Consider the following 22,220-nt stretch of genomic DNA (forward strand, 5'->3'; position numbering starts at 1 on the left):
GGCACCCTGACAGCAGGATTGTCTGGCTATGTAGACTCCCTCCTCAGGCCCTTCGTTACCAGCACTCCCAGCTATCTTCGAGACACCACCGATTTCCTGAGGAAACTACAGTCCATTGGTGATCTTCCTAAAAACACCATCCTAGCCACTATGGATGTAGAAGCCCTCTACACCAACATTCCACACAAAGATGGACTACAAGCCGTCAGGAACAGTATCCCCGATACTGTCACGGCTAACCTGGTGGCAGAACTTTGTGACTTTGTCCTGACCCATAACTATTTCACATTTGGTGACAATGTATACCTTCAAATCAGCGGCACTGCGATGGGTACCCGCATGGCCCCACAGTATGCCAACATTTTTATGGCTGACTTAGAACAACGCTTCCTCAGCTCTCGTTCCCTAATGCCCCTACTCTACTTGCGCTACATTGATGACATCTTCATCATCTGGACCCATGGAAAAGAAGCTCTTGAGGAATTCCACCATGATTTCAACAATTTCCATCCCACCATCAACCTCAGCCTGGACCAGTCCACACAAGAGATCCACTTCCTGGACACTACGGTGCTAATAAGCGATGGTCACATAAACACCACCCTATATCGGAAACCTACTGACCGCTATTCCTACCTACATGCCTCTAGCTTTCATCCAGATCATACCACTCGATCCATTGTCTACAGCCAAGCGCTACGATATAACCGCATTTGCTCCAACCCCTCAGACAGAGACAAACACCTACAAGATCTCTATCATGCATTCCTACAACTACAGTACCCACCTGCTGAAGTGAAGAAACAGATTGACAGAGCCAGAAGAGTACCCAGAAGTCACCTACTACAGGACAGGCCCAACAAAGAAAACAACAGAACGCCACTAGCCATCACCTTCAGCCCCCAACTAAAACCCCTCCAACGCATCATCAAGGATCTACAACCTATCCTGAAGGACGAGCCATCGCTCTCTCAGATCTTGGGAGACAGACCAGTCCTTGCTTACAGACAGCCCCCCAATCTGAAGCAAATACTCACCAGCAACCACACACCACACAACAGAACCACTAACCCAGGAACCTATCCTTGCAACAAAGCCCGTTGCCAACTCTGTCCACATATCTATTCAGGGGATACCATCATAGGGCCTAATCACATCAGCCACACTATCAGAGGCTCGTTCACCTGCGCATCTACCAATGTGATATATGCCATCATGTGCCAGCAATGCCCCTCTGCCATGTACATTGGCCAAACTGGACAGTCTCTACGTAAAAGAATGAATGGACACAAATCAGACGTCAAGAATTATAACATTCAAAAACCAGTTGGAGAACACTTCAATCTCTCTGGTCACTCGATCACAGACCTAAGAGTGGCTATACTTCAACAAAAAAGCTTCAAAAACAGACTCCAACGAGAGACTGCTGAATTGGAATTAATTTGCAAACTGGATACAATTAACTTAGGCTTGAATAGAGACTGGGAATGGATGAGTCATTACACAAAGTAAAACTATTTCCCCATGGTATTTCTCCCTCCCACCCCACCCCCCACTGTTCCTCTGATATTCTTGTTAACTGCTGGAATTAGCCTACCTGCTTGTCACCATGAAAGGTTTTCCTCCTTCCCCCCCTGCTGTTGGTGATGGCTTATCTTAAGTGATCACTCTCCTTACAGTGTGTATGATAAACCCATTGTTTCATGTTCTCTGTGTGTGTGTATATAAATCTCTCCTCTGTTTTTTCCACCAAATGCATCCGATGAAGTGAGCTGTAGCTCACGAAAGCTTATGCTCTAATAAATTTGTTAGTCTCTAAGGTGCCACAAGTACTCCTTTTCTTTTTGCGAATACAGACTAACACGGCTGCTACTCTGAAACGCCTCTCCACAGTTAGGGAAACCCATTTGTGCAAAGCCATCCACAATATCATGCACGTTACCAAGAGTCACGGTTCTTCTGAGCACGATGCATCAACATGATTCCAACGGTTGACTTTCCCACTCTAAACTAGTTAGCGACCGATCGGTTGCTGCCTGGAGTTGCCAGCTTCCAGATTGCGATAGTCACCTGCTTCTTCACTGTCAGGGCAGTTCTCAATCTCGTGTCCTTGCGCCACAGGGTGGGAGCGAGCTCCTCACACAGTCCCATGAAAGTGGCTTTTCTCATCCGAAAGTTTTGCAGCCCGCCACTGCTCGTCATCCCAGACTTGCATGACGATGTGATCCCACGACTCAGTGCTTGTTTCTTCAAGTTCAAAAGCGGCATTCTTAGTGGTGAGCATGTCCATGAATGCCACAAGCAAACTCGTGTCATATGTGTTACTCGAGTCGATATCATCGTCGGAGCCCTCACTGTCACTTTGGATTATAAAAGTAGTAACTTGACTGCCAAACGTGACACGCTGGCGAGACTCGTCAGCCATACCCCTCAGCAGTTTGGGCTCCATTCCTGCAGACTGAAAGGGAAGACAGAGCGCGCCATACAAAAAACATTGAAAGACAGCACTAAGTGCGGACGGAAGCACAGGGATTGCTGGGATGCAAACCAATGCATCACGGGGCGTTGGGACAGGACCCAGAATGCCCCACAACCCCCACCCCTTCCCACAAGCCACAGCGCCAGAATAGGAAGAGGTGCTCTGTAGGATAGCTGCCCATAATGCATCCCTTCTAATGCCGCTGCAAATGTGGCCACGCCAGTGCGCTTGTTCATGTCAGTGTGGACAGACTGCAGCGCTTTCCCTACTGCGCTCTCTGAAGGTGGGTTTAACTCAAAGCGCTCTACATCTCCAAGTGTAGCCATGCCCTAAGTCTACTTCTTTACCAGTGCTGCAGTTTTCCCCCAGGCCACTTTTGACCCAGCCTCTTAAGATCCTTTCTGGGTCTCTGCATCTCTTCCCTACTTAGTGAGACTGTATCAGAGACCTCCCTACTGAGCTTCCTACCTAGTGCTCATTCCACCTGGGATTTATCACCACTTACACCTAGTTTTTCCTTCTTTACTAGAACCACCTTCTGCTCTTTATGGGGAAGTGCCTGATTCCCCTCAGGTGGGGCTCATGCTGTAATCAGGTGGGTTTAGCCCCTGGCTCTCCAGCCCAGGGAAGGCAAGCCATCCTGTTGCTATCTCCCTTTGCTAGCAGATGCTGACATTATTGATCTATCATCTCCTTTGATACCAATAATCATTAAGTGTTGTTTACTCTCTGATTATGGTAGTAGGAGTGGAAAGGAAATGGCTTTTGCTGGGTGTCTCTTGAGTGTTCCCTGACAATTGTTTTGGACAATTACTTCTAGTCCCTACGGTGCTGATGTGGAGTCCCACAGGGTTGCATTTTTTCACCTCTCCTGTTCAGTGTGTACAGTGTGTTCTTGGGAGGGCTAGTCAGCGGACGTAGGCTGCCTTGCTTTCAGTAGGCTAATGACACCCAGCTCTGTGTTTCTGCCTCATCCAATCCAGCCAGGACATAGGGTGGGATGAGAGCAAGCTGGTTGAAGTTCAATCTGGATAAAATTGAGGTGTTGTTGGTAGACTGAAGAATAGTGTGGGGATGACATCTGCTCCTCTTCCTGAGGGTGTGTACCTGACAGTTATCACCAGATATTTCAGTGTGAAAGTACTGTTGGGTTCACAGCTGTTGTTGGAAGATCACAATGTCACAGTGGCCAAAACAAACTTTTTTCCATCTCTGTCTGGTCTGAAGAGTGCAACTGTTCCCTTTAAATGTGGCTTTTCATCCAGGGATTTGTAACTGCCAGACTAGATCACTGTACTGTGCTCTGCCTAGGGCTGCACCTTAAATCTAGCTGGAAGCTGAAACTGGTGCCAGATCTTAAAAGTTGCATATCCTAAGGGGAACGCATGGCACTGCTGTGCCAGGATCTGCACTGCCTTTAGGGTGACCAGATGTTTCGATTTTATAGGGACAGTCCCGATTTTTGGGTCTTTTTCTTATAGAGGCTCCTATTACCCCCCATCCCATCCCAATTTTTCACACTTGCTGTCTGGTCACCCCAACTGCCTTTGGGTCTCTGGGTGGACTTTAAGGAGCTGATCTTGCCTCTCTCTCTCCTGAGAAACAAGATCCCTCCCAAAGCTTTGCTGTAAGAGCTATAATCAGCAGGAACACTCCAGCTGGAGATGGAGCAGACAGCAAAGGGGCCCTGGCTGAAGGACTCGGGACCCCCCATCAGAAGTGGCTCATATCTAGGGGAGAGGAAGAGAGAAGAGAAAAAGGGAAGGGTCCATAGGGAACATGCAGTAGCAAGGGCTGCAATAGTGTCTGGAGAGGCTGGGGCAGAAGTTGGGACTTGCATATCTATATGGGTCATGGTTGGGAGGCGCAGGGGAGTCAGTGGGGATGGCATTTTGGAGGGGAACTAGGGGGCTCTGTGGATTGGAATTCAGTGCGGGACGGGGAGGCGGCGCAAGGGGGCGCTGTGGGCTGTGAAGGCGGAACCGGGGGGCACGGCAGATTGTGGCGGTGGCGCAGGGCTGGGAGGAGGCGCCAGGGGGCGCTGTGGATTGTGGCGGTGGCTGCAGGCCCGGATTGGCTGCTCTCGCGCCTTCACGCACCAGTTCCAGGGCGGAAGGCTGCGCCTGCGCCTGCGCCTGCGCGCGTTCCAGGGCCCTTTCCGTTGGTGGCGTCCGGCGCGTCCACCGAGGCAAAGGCGCAGCGAGGAGCTATGTCGGCGCCAGCCGGGATCCCCCCACGCCCTGCCGCAGCCCCTGGAGGTGCCAGGGCGCCCGAAGCCGCGGCCAGGGCGCCGCCCTGTCAGAACGGTGAGGAGCCGAGGCCGGGGACCCGCGCGGGCCTAGCGCTGGGGCGGGACTGGACTGGCCGGGGGGCAGCAGAGGGTGGGGCTGGCCGCTCGGGGCAATAGCGGTGGTGGTGGAGCGGCGAGGGCAAGGGGCACAGAGTGGGACGGTGGGGGCTGGCCCAGAGGAGGGCGGGGGAGACTGGAGGGGCCGGGACGGAGGAGGGTGGGGGGGGCCGGGAGGGGGTGGGGTGGGAGGGGGCCGGGAGGGGGTGGGGTGGGAGGGGAGGGGACGGGTCGGAGGGGGGCGGGGGAGACTGGAGGGGAGGGGACGGGTCGGAGGGGGACGGGGCGGGGGAGACTGGAGGGGAGATTGGAGGGGCCGGGACGGGACGGGGGTGGCGGAGGAGGACTGGGATGGAGGAGGGTGGGGGGGCTGTGGCGAGGGAGCTGGAACAGAGGGGGCATTTGTGGGCTGGGGCAGATAGGGGCATTGGGGGATGGACGAGGAGGGAGGGCTGACTCTGCCATATGGCATTTCCATGTGTTTTGTCTTGGGCCCTAGTTAGCTGCGCTGTGTGTCTCCGCTCACGGGGTTAGCACACATACTGTGCGGTCCAGTTGTGTTCCTATCTAGCTGAGTGACAGGCTGGTTTTAATGTCACATAACGGGCTTTTCAGGATGTAGAGTGAAGCAGTGCCTTCAGTTCACAGGAGCTTCTGGTGGTCCTGTGAGTGGTTAACCTCAATCACTGATACTCAGACTGAGGCTTGGGAGCCACAAGTGGCTCTTTAATGTGTCTCCTGTGGCTCTTTTCTGCACGTGATATTAAAACACTGTGTGATTTAATTATTAACCAAACAGGATGCTTTTGCTATGGGCTTGTCTAACGAGTAAATCAGCACTGCTGCTGTTGATGCAGTGCTCTTGATGACAAGCTAAGTTGATGGCATAGTGCTCTCCTGTCTACTTCTGTACTCCAGCTCCCTGAGAAGCATAAGGTAAGTTGGTGGGAGAGCGTCTCCTTTTGACACAGCACAATGTAGACACTGTTATAAGCCGATCTAAGTTGCGTCAATTTCAGTTGTGTAGCTTGCATAATTGAAGTAGTATGACTCTAGATTGACTTACAGCTTTTGTGTAGACCAGTTCTATGTTGTTAATCAATTGTAGTGATAAAATAATACTTGAGCAGTCATTTTGCTGTCAGAGTAATGTATCTGTATAAACACTAAATATGAATATATAGTCCGATAGCAAATGAAACCATGAATTTGCATTACTGTGGCTCTTCTTTGGGTAATGTCGATTGCTAATTTGGCTACCGAACCACTGTGGTCTGAGTATCGCTAACCTAGATGTTGACTTCCCTCTTCGTGGACACACATGATTTGCAGGTGGATGTGACCTATTTGGCAGTATGGAGAGCCCTGCAGGAGTGACTTTTGGCTTCATAGGCAAGCATGCACAGCTATCTAGACATAGTTTCTGTTTTTTTTTTACTGTCTGGTGGTTGGGAAGGAGGGCATGAAGTGTTTGAAATTAAGTAGCTGTATAACTGAGATAAAAAACCCAACCTTTGGTAAGTTTTTTGACTATCACTGCAATTCTGGCTCTGAAACTGAGGAATAACTTCTCGGAATATGAAGTAGTGCCAGGTAGGCTTATTCAAAATAGTAAGTGGGGTGGTACAATATTTTTCCTTGATTTTAATTTAATTTTGGAACCTTTCTAGTTGGGAAACTGCATCTTGGGAACAACTTGGAGGCTGTAACATGCTCAGGCCTTTGTTCTGCAAACACTTAGACATATGGTTTATTTTGTACACCTGGAGTAGTTTCGATGGAAGTATTTGCATTCCCAGTGGGTTTATTCATATACACCAAGTAAGCATGTACATAAGTCTTCAGGGTTAACACTTTAGGGATTTTGGGGAAATATGATGCTTTTTGTTTCTTAGTGTTTTATTATAACAAAATGAGAAGACATGCACTTCAAGTTACATATCCTAAAATTGAGCAAACTGCCTGTGTATTTTAGCATGAAAATATATTAAGAGGATATGTCTTTCATATATTTTAATCTACAATGATACTGTCACTGATTTTATAGCTCACAATTTTAAAATTGATCGTAAAATATGTATAATTGATTTAATGAGGTCTTTACAGCTTCTGATCCTAATTGGTTTCATTTTTCTGTGTTATTTATATTAAGTATATTTGCTAGCATTACATTTTAACATCTTCTCCTAGGCTCTGATTTTACAGTCAGGTTGGCATGGGCACAGAGGGTAGTCTCTGTAGATCTGTTTGCAGGATTGAGGTCTTTAATTTTAATGCTCTTTGGTTATATGAACAAAGTTTTAGGTGGTAGCCTCTGTCATGTTTAGGCAACAGATTGTGAATCAAGTTCCTGCAAATATAGCTGAAGGTTTGTGGAAACCTGATACGATTAAATAGAAGCTTTTAGAAAGAGGCTTTCAACTTAAATTTTGCCCAGAAGTTTAATTTTGTAATAACTGTGACCAATATAAATTTTTCCATGTTTATAAAATTCTAATGTAAACAGTTGTTTTCAAATAAACAGCCATTTCCATTCAGTGTTGAAATCCAAATATTGCAACACTAAAAATAAGAAACTATAACTTACCTCATCTATTTTTTCTGTATCTAAGACCACGGAAGAAATATCAAAAATAAGAGTAAAAATAGTAATGACCATTTGGATTTTTAAAATTCTTTCACTGTAATAGTTTAAAGGCTTATCAGCAACATGGGTAAATAATTTTGTTTTAAAGTTTTCAGAGCAGCAGCCGTGTTAGTCTGTATCCGCAAAACAAAAAGGAGTACTTGTGGCACCTTAGAGACTAACAAATTTATTTGAGCATAAGCTTTCGTGAGCTACAGCTCACTTCATTGGATGCATCCACTGAATGCATCCAATGAAGTGAGCTGTAGCTCACGAAAGCTTATGCTCAAATAAATTCGTTAGTCTCTAAGGTGCCACAAGTACTCCTTTTTGTTTTAAAGTTTGACCATTTAATTTACTTGTGATTCAGACGATCATTATTTTTAATTCTTAATTTTTAAAAATAAACTCAGTAGCCGACTTCTGCGTTTTTCATCTTGTTAGCTTTTTTTTTTTTTTAAATTACTGAATAGCTATTTGTGTTTTGGTTTGCATATTCTTTATCTTGGGATATATTTACAGTCATGTATATTTGGTGATTCATAGGTAAGATGTTAATTTAATTTGTCACTTTACATAACCACACAATAACATTCCAACACTTTGAAAAATATAGTTTTGTTTTTGATCTACCTGGGGAACTTACATCCAGCATTTAGGGCATTGTTTATATAAAGGAAGGGGAGAAAGAAGGGAAACAGGAAATTGAAAAACAAGACTGCCAGACTTGATTTTTTTAGTTTTAATGCCAGGTTCCACTTTGCCCAGAATGGCACCATCTGCTTCCTTGAATTTGGTCTCTGCTTCTAAAATCAGTGTTTCTTATATGTTGTGAGGAGTAAGTATTGCTTATGTAAATATAGTTACTGATGTGTTTGCACATGCTAGAGATAACAGTGTGTGTTGCTGCGAGAGTACCGCATACATTAGACTTCATAAATTCTGTCCAATCTTCTCCCAACTGTTGGAATTTATTGGAACCTCACAAAGAGCTCAATCAAAAGACTTCCATCAAAAGGATTAAGTGTTTGGCAGAGCTGATAAATTGGGGCTTGAAAGTATTCAAAAAGATGTTAGTTCTCATGGCCTTGATAGTATTTGTCTGATCCAGGGGACAAGTCCATGTGAGGGATCCTTAGTGATTTTCATACTGGTACACACTTTGAAAAAAATGTTTTGTAAAATTGGCTTGCCTTTTGTTTGTCTTAACAGTTTTCTTACTAACTATTCAGCTTTTCCTGTTTGATTCTGTGTTGAAGCCCTTCTTTTAAAACAATGCCTATTTTGCTTATCCCATCAATCTTGAAATCCAAATGTAAGAACTTCTCACTGAATATTTGAAAATAAAGTTATTAATTATAACTGAGCATGTTGCTGGTGTTTGCTGTCTAGCTGAAAAATGACACCTAGATGATGGTAGTACTGTAATATGAATTCAGACTATTAATGATTTTTTTCCCAACAGTCTTAAGGAACTGCAGTGTTAAAAATTAAACATGTTGAAATATTAAAAACTAAAGAGATAATCTATTAAAAAGTTCACACATTTCTGTAGGAAGCCTTTTTTATAATGTTATTACAAGTGACACATAAGATTACAATTAAAATAGATGCTTCATTTTTTTTCAGTTTGGTTTGTGCATTTGATAGCACTTTGGGATAGTTAGTTTCACTAGGGCCTGGTCTACATATGGCTTTTGCACTGGTATAATTGTCAGGGGTAGGTTGGGTGGGTTTGTTTTTTTTGTTTGTTTGTTTGTTTGTTTGTTTTAAATGCCAATATAGTACAACCCCTGATGTGGAAGAAGTTGTACTGGTGCAAAGGTACCTTAGACCATTGTAGCTTCTTCCCCATCTCATATGGGAATAAGTTGTACTGGTAACTGTGCCTACACTAGAAGGGTTTTACCACTTTAACCATATTGGTGTAGTTAAAGTGGTACAATTTTTACTTCTAGACAAAGTCTGTTTCTTCTATCAAATTTTCCCATTTACATTGAGTCTCTTTGCTCAGCAACAGAAGAGAGAAAATGGAGAGAAAGTTGCTGGGGGTTTTGAGGGGAAGTTGTAGTACCCGAATCTCCAACTCATTTTGCAGTTATCTAGATATCCCAGGTTAACTATTATGTTGCTTTTCTGCTAGGTAGCCATCACCAATAGTAGATGCTATTGTAATTAAAAATTTAAGGCAATATTTTCAAATTTAGTGCGTAAAGGCACCTAGGACTATATTTATTATCCTAAATAAAAAGGTAGCCTGATTTTTCAGAAATACGGGGATCTCAAAGCAGCCCGGAACTCAAAGCAGCCCTGAGCTCAGGTAAATGTTATAAATGAGCCCAGGCAGATGTCTAATCTATATGGCATCTAAGTTTGAAAGTCTAGCTTTTACTCTCATAGTTCAGAACTTATTCATTGTAAGTAGTAGGGTTTGGATAAATGACACCTACCAGCCAGACATCAGTACAAAAGATGTTCATGTTGATGGGCCTAGTCATCTGTAGCATATGAGTGGATTTTTCGAGCTCTGGTGAAAATATGAAAATCTACTGGCCCAAAGTCAATTCCACTTTGTAGTCTCTAACAGTGTGAGGCATCAGCGGAGCAGGATCTTAAATTAACCTGTTGTTGATGAGTTTTCTGCTTAGTTTTCAGGATTTACACTTTTTGCAAATCTGAAAGTTTGTTGAGAAGTCTCCTTATGGAAGTTTAGGACTTTTGAATTGCTAGATACCAGGTTGGTATTTAAAGCAAGTCTCTGCTTTTGTAATGAACTTTTGTTCTTTTCTAGATTATTACAGTTAATATTTAAGCATATTTTAGATTGTTGTGAACTCTTAATTTTTTCAGCTAATACTGGATAAGTGAACTCTGAAACTATGAACTGAAATTATAAAATAAAGCTAATCATTTTTAAACTATTAGACATAATAAACTATTATCGTGCAGTTTAAATGTCACAGAAGCTGACACCAGTGTTGTGTAATCTGAGACCTTTTTATGTAAGTATATAGTAAGGGCCAGATACTGCACTCCTTTTTCACTTAGAGTTGCTGTTGGAGGATCAGGCCTTAAATGACCAGAACCTTTCTACTATAGATGTAAAATCTGCTAGTAAAGAACTGGAATTTTTAAAATCTAAAAGTTATGGATCTTTTTTAAAATTTGTTTTTGTATAAATTTTTTTCTTTCATTGGCTTAGCTACAAATGATTTAGTCACTTTCTTCTTTAGTTTTCACACTTGTAATCTGCCATGTGTTGTGAAAGAACAAAAATGTTTGTGGTGTTAGAAGTGGCTACTGAACACACTAAAACTTGTACAGTATTTAAGACTAGAAATGAAGAGATCGAGATTTGAGGCAATGAGATTATGGACTGGTGGTTCAGTCTGCATTCATTCCCAGTCTTATTTTTTTCAATGCTAATGTTAAAAAGGCATAATAAAGTTTTGGTACTATGCACAACCCTCTCACTTGGAAGTGAGGGAGTGGAAGAAGTCATATTCCACACTTTGCTGCAGTACAAAATATAACTTTATTTACTCTTTTTGTATTCAGTATAAGAAATTAAATAATTCTAATTTAGATGATCAAATGCAGTTCACAGACATACATCATCAAAGAGATGTCTTAGAATTTGTCAGGTAGAAAGCCAGTAAATGTAAGGTGTCAAAAATACTTAAATAAAACGAGGCATGACAGGGTGTGCATTATTGATCCACATTTTTTAGGTGGATGAAGGCATGAGGTCATAGTGCATCCGTAATCTATTAATACATACCATAAAATAGCTCATTACTGTTAGAGTAGGGCTCATTAATTTTACATTTCCTTTTTTAAAATGCTTTCTTGGGCTTTAATCACCAATGCCCTCTACTCTGAAAGCCAATTGGGAAAGAGGTGTTGCCATCTTTTGGCCATTATTTAAATATATTCCTTCTTAACATTTTAAGGATTCCTGAACTATTCGGGATTTTTTTCTGTTTCTCAAAAATCCATTAGCCCTTTCAGCAGCATTTTGTGGCCTAATAAATGCTCTCAGCTCACTTTGTATGGGGGGGGGTGGGGGGATTGAACAGCTCTCACTTTAGCTTTAACAATTAGAAGGTGCCAAAAGGGCCATAAATAGCTGCTGAAAGGGTAGCCTTGCACTTTGGAGAAGGAGGCTGTTTAAACTGTCACCCTATTTTCTCTCCTTCGGCCCCTCACCACTTCTCCCAAACTCTCTCTCTGTCTCCTGTCACCATAAGGTACATTATCTTCGTTCCTCCATTACCTTTCTTCCTCATCTATTGAACATAATGATGTATAATTTCAAAAAGTCTCTATCAACTCATGAGAAGGCAGCTTTGGACAACTAGTTCATAGTCATGACTAATTTTAATTTATTTATAGCTACAATATTTAAACTGTTCTTCAAATTAATCAAAACAGAACTAGATACATTTATGGAAGATAGGTCCATCAATGGCTATTAGCCAAGATGGACAGGGATGGTGTCCCTAGCCCCTCTTTGCCAGAAGCTGGGAATGGGCGATGGAATGGATCACTTGATGGTTACCTGTTCTGTTCGTTCCCTCTGGGGCACCTGTCATTGGCCACTGACGGAAGTCAGGATACTGGGCTAGCTGGACCTTTGATCTGACCCAGTAGGACCATTCTTATATTCTTAATGTTTTTATATGGAAATATTTCTCACTGTTTTTTAGTAACTTGTCATTTTCTGGGCATTTCATTTAAAGAACAAAACTTAGACAAGTTCACTTGCCTTTTATGCAAAACAGTGTTAAACACAAAATTAAGGTTAAATCATACATCAACATTCAGTTATTGTCAAATTTGTCCTTTTGCTTATGCCTTTGACATGTTGTCATGTCTTGTCAGCATTGAGCCCTGCGGTCACACAAGAAATAATAGTATAGTTGCTCAGCATGACTCAAACAATGGATTGTTTTGTTGTGATTGTAAATTAGTTCTAATAATTTTAAAAGAGAACCATGAGAAAGAGGTCATCCTCAAATAGAAAATAGTCATCTACTGGGTTCATGAAAAAAGCCTGAAAGGAACTGACTGTTAGATTTACTGTGGTCCAGCCTGCTTATATAAACAGATACGTTCTGTGCAGTCAAATTGGGCCACAGCTACTATTAATAGTGGAAGTCCTTGACAGGCCTGAACCCAGGGGGGTGGGGGTAGGGGTAGGGGTGTGTACTGTGCCAGGACCAGTTGCATTGGTACACTGAGGTCAATTTCTGCAGTGAATGGAACCCGCCTCCAGTCAGAACATTATCTCTGTTCCAAAATATGTTGTACCTGGCAAGATGGAAATGGTCACCTCCCCAAAATATGTACTGAGGCCTTCTCTACATACAGAAGTTGCACCACTTTAACTTAAATCATATTTTAAACCAGTGTAAAGGCTGTGTGGACTCATTTTTAGTTTAAACCAGGCTTATTTTAGTTTCACTTCAATCCAAAATAAGAATGTCTACAGTCTTTTGCACTGGTTTAGCTAAATGAGTTTAACATCACGTATTAAGTTAAACCAGTGCAACTTTATTGTATAATTTTTTTACTGTATTTTGTATAGACAAACCCTAAGAAGGCAGGTTACTTTATCCAGCTGCTCCGTGATTTATTCTGTGCTGGCAAAGGTACTTGATTAAGTACAAATGTGTGAATAAATATGGAATTAAATGGAATGTTATAGCTATAACTAACTGCTTACTATTATTCTTTCTGTATTCACAATAAATGTGGCATTTGCCTTATTCCCTTTAATAAGATCCTGCTGGTTTATATTTTATTGGTATAACATCAAAACACAAGTTGCTCTATGAATGTATGTATGCACAGTAGCCAGGGCAAAGATGAAAGCGAGTTTGATGAAAGCAGCTTATCCTGTATAGCCAAATTAGAGTGGGGGAAAAACAAATGAGAAATTCATATATAACTAAAAGTACTTGGCAGTGACTGTCTTGTACCAGAGGACTATCAGGCAGTGAATGGAAATGAAGAGCTATCTTCCTGGATACTGTGTTTGTAGCTGGGGCTTTTGTTTTTGAAGTCTGAGCTTCCACAATGTGATTGCATACTGGAAAAAGCAGTAGCAACTCAGCATTTCACTTTAGTCATCTCTTAAGAATTCATAAAACTAAGCATTACTAACTTTTATCCACTGACAGGAAAACAAAATCTTCCATTCAAACCAATCTATCACATTTAGCAGGTTGTTTTTGAAGTACCTTATCATATTGGCATTTTTCTGTTATAAATACCAAAAATGGCAAATAATGTTGTTCGTTTTTCTTTTATAAATACCATTCCTTTTCAGGGGCTTTCTAACATGTTTGTTTAAAAAATAATCCTCCAAATATAAATGACATGTAGCATCTTAGCTTGGGGAAAACTTTTTACAATAAATGTTCAAATATCTGAGATGGAACTTTGAAAATTGTGTTTTATATGTGTACACAAACTGCTTTTAATTTATTTTATTTTCACATAAATGTCTGCTACTTTAGCCATTCTGTCCTTTCCACTGTTTGGAAGTAGCTTCCTTTTTTGGTGCTGTTGATTATTTGCTCCTCATGCTGGTATGTTAATGCTAATAAGCACACTCATCCCCCAGTCTGTCTGTGTGTCAACCAACTGCGATAAAGGTGTGTGTGTAACCCATACAACTTTAATACATATGACATTTTCTCTTCTTTTCAGGTCCAATGCAGAATCCGATGCAGTTCCCTTTTGGATATGGCTTACATCTTGAAAACTATAGTGCTTCCTCCGGACGCTACCCACAAGTGCCCCAGGAAGCTGTCCCCTCACAGTTGAATAACCAGTATGTTGCTGATTACCACTCTGCTTGCTATTCAATACCAGTTCAAAGTGTCATCACACCTTCTGTAGGTCCCAGCATGTTGAACACCCAGCAGCCTCAGCAGTTGTACAGTGGGGCTGCTCATCCTGTGGAGTCAGCTGGAGGACTTACCCAAGGAGCAATATCATCTGCATCCCATTTACATACAGGTGTTCCACAGTCGTATTCTGCATTGAGTAGTCACTGCAGTTCTTCAACCAGCTCTTCAGTTGCATCTCAAGGATTTCCCCTTTCTTCTGGTCATTATGCCATGCCTACTGTCTCTAGTGCTGTATATCCTAATCTTTCCTATCCTTCTATGTCTATTGGTAGTCCATATGGGCAGGTATTTACTTCCCAGAGCCTTCCAGCTGTTGGGCAGTTTGAAGAGACTAATGCATTTCCTGGTCCAAGTTCAACTGTACCTCGTACACTGCCACACCAAGTTCCTTTGGGATATAATTCTACATCATGGTCCACTTCAGATTTTCAGTCAGCTCAAGACAACTTCAACAGGAATCACACTGGATCCCTGGCTAAAGCAAGCAACCAAATAAATACAGGTATAGTACTATGCCAGAATCAGGAAGTTTCTTAATGAAATGAAGTATTTTTCCATAATTGAAACAATTTAAGTGATTAGTGTATAATGATGCCTCATGGAAATCTGAAAATATTTTAAATGTAGGTATTTCTGTTAATTTGTTTTAATAGACATTTGCATAAGTACAGGGCCCCTGTATCCCTTAAGTTTATCACCTCCTGTTCCTTATTAATCCCTTGAAGATATTATTTTCTGTTTGTGAGGACATAATTCTCTCCATAGCAGCTAATTGTGTTGTTGCTGACAGATGTGTGACTTGCATCTCTCTAGGTGGAAGTCAGCTAAGGAAAAAGATGCTATTTTTGTGCAAATGTTTCTAATAAACATTTTGGGAAAGAATACGTATGCGAAAACAGAACTGAAGAGTCAAAGAGGCTTCTAATACATAGTGTATATATATGCTTAGGGGGGAAAAGAGACAAACTAGGTATACTTTCTCTCAATCTGTTCTGAAGACAGACAACCTAATCAAAAATCAGTTAGTCATGCCCCAACATGGTGATTAATACTTTCAAATGCTAGTGAAGGAAAACTCTCTACTTATTTTGCTCAGCCCACTCTAAAAATTCAAAAGGTGAAAAACCATTTATAACCTAAATGCATTTGAAGATCCTATTGCTGGTAGCAGCCATCTTGCTGTTAAGTTACTTGAACATTGGCAACATCATGTTTTTAGCAAGGTAGCTGCTCCCAATATCAACTGTAATAAGAAAATAAGAACCACCCTTAGTTCTGTTAAATACCACCTTAAACAAAAAATAAGGTAAGTTTCTCACATTTTTAAGTTCCTGACTGAGCTGAGCAAGATGGATATAGTCTTCCTTTACTGAAAGAAATGGATACTAAACAACTGAACACACTTGAATTAGAAAAAAGAAAAGGAGTACAATGAAGTGAGCTATAGCTCACGAAAGCTTATGCTCTAATAAATTTTAGTCTCTAAGGTGCCACAAGTACTCCTTTTCTTTTTGCGAATACAGACTAACGCAGCTGCTACTCTGAAACCTTGAATTAGAAAACAATCTATTTCAAATTCTCATTGTACATTTGGAGATGATGTAAGAATTTTTTGAGCCAGGAAAAGGGGACTTGGCTTATTAAAAGAGAGTTTGAGAGAGGTACTTACCATGTTTCTTTAGCTGAAGATTTGTCTTGACTCAGAAATATGGTTGAGTTCTGATCAGGCTTAATTAACACATGCTAGTTAAGCCCTGCCTAATTTCAACCATTTGTGTAGTTTGAATGCACAGTACCTTTTTAGCTTAATTTTAGTATGTTGAGTTGTAGCTTAGGCTCCTGCTGGATTGAAAGTGATAGTTTGTCGAAAGGTTATGAAAAAAGTGTGGAAATGTTTTGTACTTATATTAACCATAAAAACTTGATACTCTTCACCTAAGAATTCTAAGGACAAGCATCTTTGTATTTCCTTCTCCTCCCTCTGTCTAATAAAAGCTGCTTTCCTCATCTGTCAAAATTGAAGGTTGTTGGTGGTGAGCCCCCTCACAATCCTTATTCACTTTCTCTTCTGATTAGCTATATTTTCAGCCTAGAACCATGCTAGGTTGCATGCCAAGACATCTCTACTGCTGCTCTGAGATGCCTATCTGCTGCTTCCATTCCAACTTTACAGGGGATTTGCAGTTGCAAGGCGAGTTTAGAACGCTGGCTTCTTCCTTTCATTGCTTGCAGATACTCCTTCTTATGATGCTGCACTCCCGAAAGATTCCTGACGCACTCTTCCTCTTTCTTGCCCTGTCCTTTCCCTCCCACCCCAAAAATAAATAACGTAAAAAAATTGAAAACTAAATCGCACTGAGGTAGCTAGTGTCAAGCATTAAGTAACTTGTATGAAATGGGGTGATGACATAAGTGACTTCATTTCCCCAGATCTGCTTGACTTTTCTCCTTGCTTTTTTTTTTTTTTTTTTAGAAAAAGTTAAATGCAGAAACCAATTAATGCCTTGTTAAGTTTGAAAGTGTAAATGGATTAGTCAGGATATTGAAAATTTGAAGTTTTCACAGTAATAATAAACTTGACCACATTATACACATCCCGGGGGGAAATTCACAAAATATTATCCAAGCAGCAATTCAAAATACTACCCTACATATCTGTAGTATTAATGTGAACCTTTTTGTGTCTGTTCAAATTCTGTGTTAATGTTGCATTTACAAAGATGTTTCATTTAAATGAAAAATTTTGATCGTCAGACATGTTAAAATCAATTATTTATTTGCTACTAACAATGTCTCCAAGGGACATGTTTTTTAAGACTGAGAAATGGAGTTGGCAAAAACCTAAATGAGAATTTGAAAGGTGCATGGAGTGATATTTTTTTGTGGTCTTCCATTTGTTCCGTAATGAAGAGGTTAGATAAGCAATCAATGCTTAATTAGAATTATGAGTGCTAAAGTAGTGTTTACATACAATTTTTCATTCGGTAAACTTCTGTCTGGTTTTAACTGATTTCTGAAAAACATCTGTATAGATTTAACTTTAACCTTCAGATTTCAACTAACTTAACATTTATTTAGATTGTAAGCTCTTTGGGGGCAGGAACAGTCGATTTGTTCTGTGCTTGCTTGCCTAATATGGTGTAATGTAACTTTAAAATCTATATATACCTAAGAATAAGCAGTAATACAGTATTCCTTTTACTGTACTAGAGCAATATAACAACACCTAACTCATTGAATGTAAGGTAGATAATTATGCCGCTGGCTGATCCAAAGATTAATTTTTCTAAGTCAGCGAGTTGTACCCAATTTAAGTTTATTTTTGTTCTGTTTGAGATTATCGTGTTACATACAACAGGCTGAATATTCTTAACATTAATTAGCCAAAAGCCAATTTTATAATAAAATTGCACCATTTGGGAAGCCTGGGGTAAACAAAGCATTAATAAATAATGTTCCTTTTGATGGTAAATTCCAGACTTTTGCTGAGACTAACAATTTTCCAGTTAAAATTGCTCAGCAGATGTTTATCCATGATTAACGTGGCATTATATTGAAAATATAACCTGAATTGCTGCAACAGTGAGGTCAGGAGTAAGATGCCAAATGTTTCTTTGTTCCTGGTGTAATTTAATTCACTGGGAGGTGGGGGGGGCGGGAAGTGATACAATTTCAGTTACTTTTTCAGGTTGTTGGTGCAGGCTTAAAGCATTTTCAGATTGAGTAAATTTTGTTTGGTATTGCTATAAAACTTCTAGTCTTCATCCTGCACTGGATATGTTTAGAAAAAAATGTAGTTACAAGCATAAATATTTTTCTTTATTTACTTTCCTTTCATCTTCATTACCTCTGTCTCTTATTTCTTAGAGGGTAACTTGTTCAGTGTAGCATAAGAAGTGTTATACAGCTTAACTTAATGTGTCTCGTGCTTAGGGAAGGTTAACTTAAAATTTTGCAGCAGCTTCTTTAAAATCTTCTTGCAGCTGATAACTTTAAATGGTTCTACTCCGTTTTTACCTACTTGGTTGGCTATACAAGCTGTTTTGGTATCAAACTTTAAAGATGCTACAACAGACCTCATTTTGCATAATTTTAAAGGAAATGGTTTTACTTGGAAGTAATTTTTGCACTGTTAGGAGCTGGTCACTATAGACACAAATTTCCTATCCAGAAAACTTCATCCATGTAGGGATTTCTTTCACACCAAAACAGATGGAAAGATAAAGCCAAAAATCCAGTAAGCCAGGCACATGTTAAAACCAAATTGACGTTCTCCATGTATCTCTGAAAAGTGTCAAAATAAAGTAATTCAAAAGGAAACAAATTTCAAGAAACTACAGATGTCTCAGAGGAAGATATTTTCCAAAATGTGTACCTGCATCACGTTGCTTTCATGGATACAGTACACAAATTGTCGTCAAAATAACCTCAAACCCTTTCAAGGTCATCTAGATTAGAACACATTTTCTGGGATTGTCCATAGAATGAAATGTTTTGACTCATGTATGTAAATAAGTTTATAGAAAACTTTGGACATAGACTTTGATAAAATACTCAAAGGCTTTAAGATTATATCTACAGTTTAAAGTATGTCTAAACAAGAAGTAGCAAAGATCACAGCTCAGGAGATAGTCCTAAAGCCATTTTGAGCAGCAAAGTGAACTCCTTGTAACATGCAGGAAAGAGTGCGACTTGTAATTAAAATTAAACTTTTTTATTTAAAATCTATCACTTTTGTGTAATAAACAAAACCTACATGCATGCCCAAGTAAGGCCAGATCTACACTACAAACATTTGCAGACACAGCTCTTTCAGTTGGGTATTGTTTGTGACCAAGATACCTGTGCCAGCAAAAGATCCTAGTGTAGATGTAGTTATACTGGCAAAACTGCTTATTTTGCTCGGGGGGGGGGGGGGGCTGTAATAAGCTGTGCTGGCAAAAGTAAAGCGTTTCCAGTATAAGCTGTATCCAAACTAGGAGTGCTTTGCCAGTATAATATAGATGCTAGTCTGGACCTGGGCTAAAACAGTGCTGTGCCATGTACCCGTGCCCTGTAGTACCTATAATGCCTGTATATAAATTCTTTAAGCTATCTACTTGTTCATCTACATCTGTGCTTATTGTTACTTAATCACATAAGTGTACACATGGATGTATAACAGCACCTCACCAATAAATTGTATTTTTACCCATGTAACATCAAATATAAAATGTTTGTCAGTTAATCAACATTAAGAAATTCAAAAGTTAAAATGCCAACAGCAGTGTTAAACTGGCCACATTGTCTACCCATTGTTTTTCTATTCCTGTTTAAATAGTTAATTACTTATCATAGCTTCATGTTGTATACTACAAAATATACAGGATATAGCGTGTGACTTGTATTACATTGCTATAGCTGCACATGGCCCTGGCTATAATGTTGTCTTCTAACTGCAGAATGTTACCACAAATATTGGAAAGACTGTCCACCACAAAATACTTTTTGTATTTAAAAGTACTCTTTCTGTATCTTCATAATTGAATGGTGCTACTGTACTGACTAATGATTTGTAATAGAATGTCCAGCTTGACGTTTAAAAATGGAGAGAGATGCTCAGCATTTGAATCCATGATAAGACAAGAGATGCTCAGCATTTGAATCCATGATAAGACAAGAGGCTGTCATGTTTGCAAGGCAACTGGTTGAACTACAGTTAGTTAACAAAATACATAAAATTTAAAGGTTTCAGAGTAGCAGCCGTGTTAGTCTGTATTCGCAAAAAGAAAAGGAGTACTTGTGGCACCTTAGAGACTAACAAATTTATTAGAGCATAGTGAGCTATAGCTCTTGAAAGCTTATGTTCTAATAAATGTTAGTCTCTAAGGTGCCACAAGTACTCCTTTTCTTTTTATAAAATTTAAACATTGACTTCCCTCTGTCATGCAATCATACATTGACCAATCTGTGCCAAAAATGGCAGCTTCCTGTTTAATTATTTTAATTTATATTTAAGGTTCTTACACATTTTAGTGATTAATTCTTCACTGCAATGTCATAAAATATATTTTATATTATGTTGCAGTTTTCCTCTAATTCTGGCTAACTTTAAAGGGTTTTCTGCACTTTTTCACATTTACTGTGAGCTAACAAAGCATAGTTAATTTTGTGGGTGCATTTTAATGGCATCTGCTAGCTGGAATGTGGTAGTGGCTAATCAAGCTTGTTGAGGATAAGCCAATAGAAAATATGTACTTAAACAGATGTTCTGTCAAGCTTTATCTTGAGCTTGATTGCTGTATTGTAGATTAATCACTATTTGAGTATGTACTTCATCTCCTTGTCAGCTGAGGGGGAAAAGAAACTGTTAGCAAAATTAAAACTGCTGGAGATTGTGGTTTGTGTGCTCTTTCAAGAGTGAATGGCATACTTAAAGCAGTAACAAAGGTGATAGTTAAAGTTGTGTAAGTGTTCTCACTGTAATCCCCTGTTTTCAGTTGCTCAGGACTCTCCAAAACTTTCCTCTATGAATATGTAATTTTCCAGGCCTTATTTCTGCTTGAAGGCAACATAATTTTTTTTAAAGCATGAGAGAAACTGTTCTGCTGTTTTTAAGGAGTATAAATAAAAGCCCCAAACCTTTCCCTATAAGTTTGGGAAAGCTTTTTGGATAGCTTTCTGCTGCAACAATTTTTTAGATAAAATTAACATTTGGCAAGGAAATAAATCATTAAGAATCTTTGAATGTTCCAGTGAAAGTTGGTTAGGGTTTTTAACTGAGTTATGAACAATTCATCATAGCACTTTACCAGTGTTCTAAGTAATAGAAAAACTATCACTGCTCATCTTTTATATAAACCAGGGATCAGCAACCAGGGATAAGCCCCCTGGCGGGCCAGGCCGGTTTGTTTACCTGCTGCGTCCACAGGTTCGGCTGATCCTGGCTCTCACTGGCCGCGGTTTGCCATTCCAGGCCAATGGGGGCTGCGGGAAGCAGTAGCCAGCACTTCCCTCAGCCCATGCCACTTCCCGCAGCCCCCATTGGCCAGTGGGAGCCGCAGTTGGCTGAACCTGCGCATGCGGCAGGTAAACAAACCGGCCTGGCCCCCCGGGGGCTAACCCTGGCAGGCCAAAGGTTGACAATCCCTGCTATAAACTATCTCAATTCACACTGTCTGGCAAAAATATGTGGTGCTTGTTATTAGACACTGCTCAAATTTGTATATATGCTATAGAAAAAAGCATAGTGTTTGATTAATATTTTTTATTTCATTTAGATTTCAGCAAGAAATCATTCAAAAAGTGTTAGGCAGCCTAATAATTAAACTTAAAATACAATGACCACCTAGTATCATTATTCATGTGCAGTTAACATTTTAACTTAGCCAGCCAGTAAATCAAACCAACAGAATTGTTGCTTTACATGCACTCCTTCCCCTCAAGCATCCCCTAAAATCCACTCAATAATATTGTACTATTTGAGAAAAATAGTATAGTATCACGTAATTGGACTATCATAATATATACACAGGTGGTAGAGTTAAGGTTGCACATACAAACTTTAGCTTTCCTGACTTGAGTTGTAACTGCAATCATAACAATATTTATTATTTAAAAATATGATGCATATCTATCTATTTTTTTTACTTGTAAGAGTTGTCTCATTTGTATTCTAAATGCTATGCTGGTGGTCAGTTGAATTTCTTTTGCTTTTATTATTGCCATTTTAATAGTCTGATCTGGTCAAATAATCATCAAAGACTTGATCCTGGCTTCTGGTTTATTGGTCTGCGTTGACAGATGTGTTACCTTGTAAAAGCAGGTACTCTGCACTTGTGCATCAACCAGTTTCTAATGGCTCTCAGG

The 22,220-nt window shown here is 40.2% G+C and overlaps 1 protein-coding gene across 14 annotated transcripts in view; it reads left to right on the forward strand.

Moving 5' to 3' along the window:
• The first annotated feature begins 4,560 nt into the window (after window positions 1–4,560).
• The window catches only part of SEC24B (SEC24 homolog B, COPII coat complex component), a 96,927-nt gene continuing 79,267 nt past the window's right edge, over window positions 4,561–22,220 (forward strand). For 7 of the 14 annotated variants that reach the window (XR_005292454.2, XR_006281058.1, XR_005292453.2 and 4 more), the window contains exons 1-2: window positions 4,613–4,785; window positions 14,170–14,874. Coding sequence is in view for 8 of the 14 variants with exons in the window: in XM_038398748.2 (XP_038254676.1) it covers window positions 4,689–4,785; window positions 14,170–14,874 (802 nt within the window). In the remaining 6 variants the exon portion in view is untranslated. Of the gene's footprint in view, window positions 4,786–14,169; window positions 14,875–22,220 lie in introns of all 14 variants that reach the window. The other 7 variants (XR_006281057.1, XR_005292451.2, XM_043513716.1 and 4 more) reach the window with 4 other exon arrangements.

This window comes from Dermochelys coriacea, chromosome 4 (assembly GCF_009764565.3).
Source record: "Dermochelys coriacea isolate rDerCor1 chromosome 4, rDerCor1.pri.v4, whole genome shotgun sequence".
Classification (NCBI taxonomy): Eukaryota; Metazoa; Chordata; order Testudines; family Dermochelyidae; genus Dermochelys; species Dermochelys coriacea.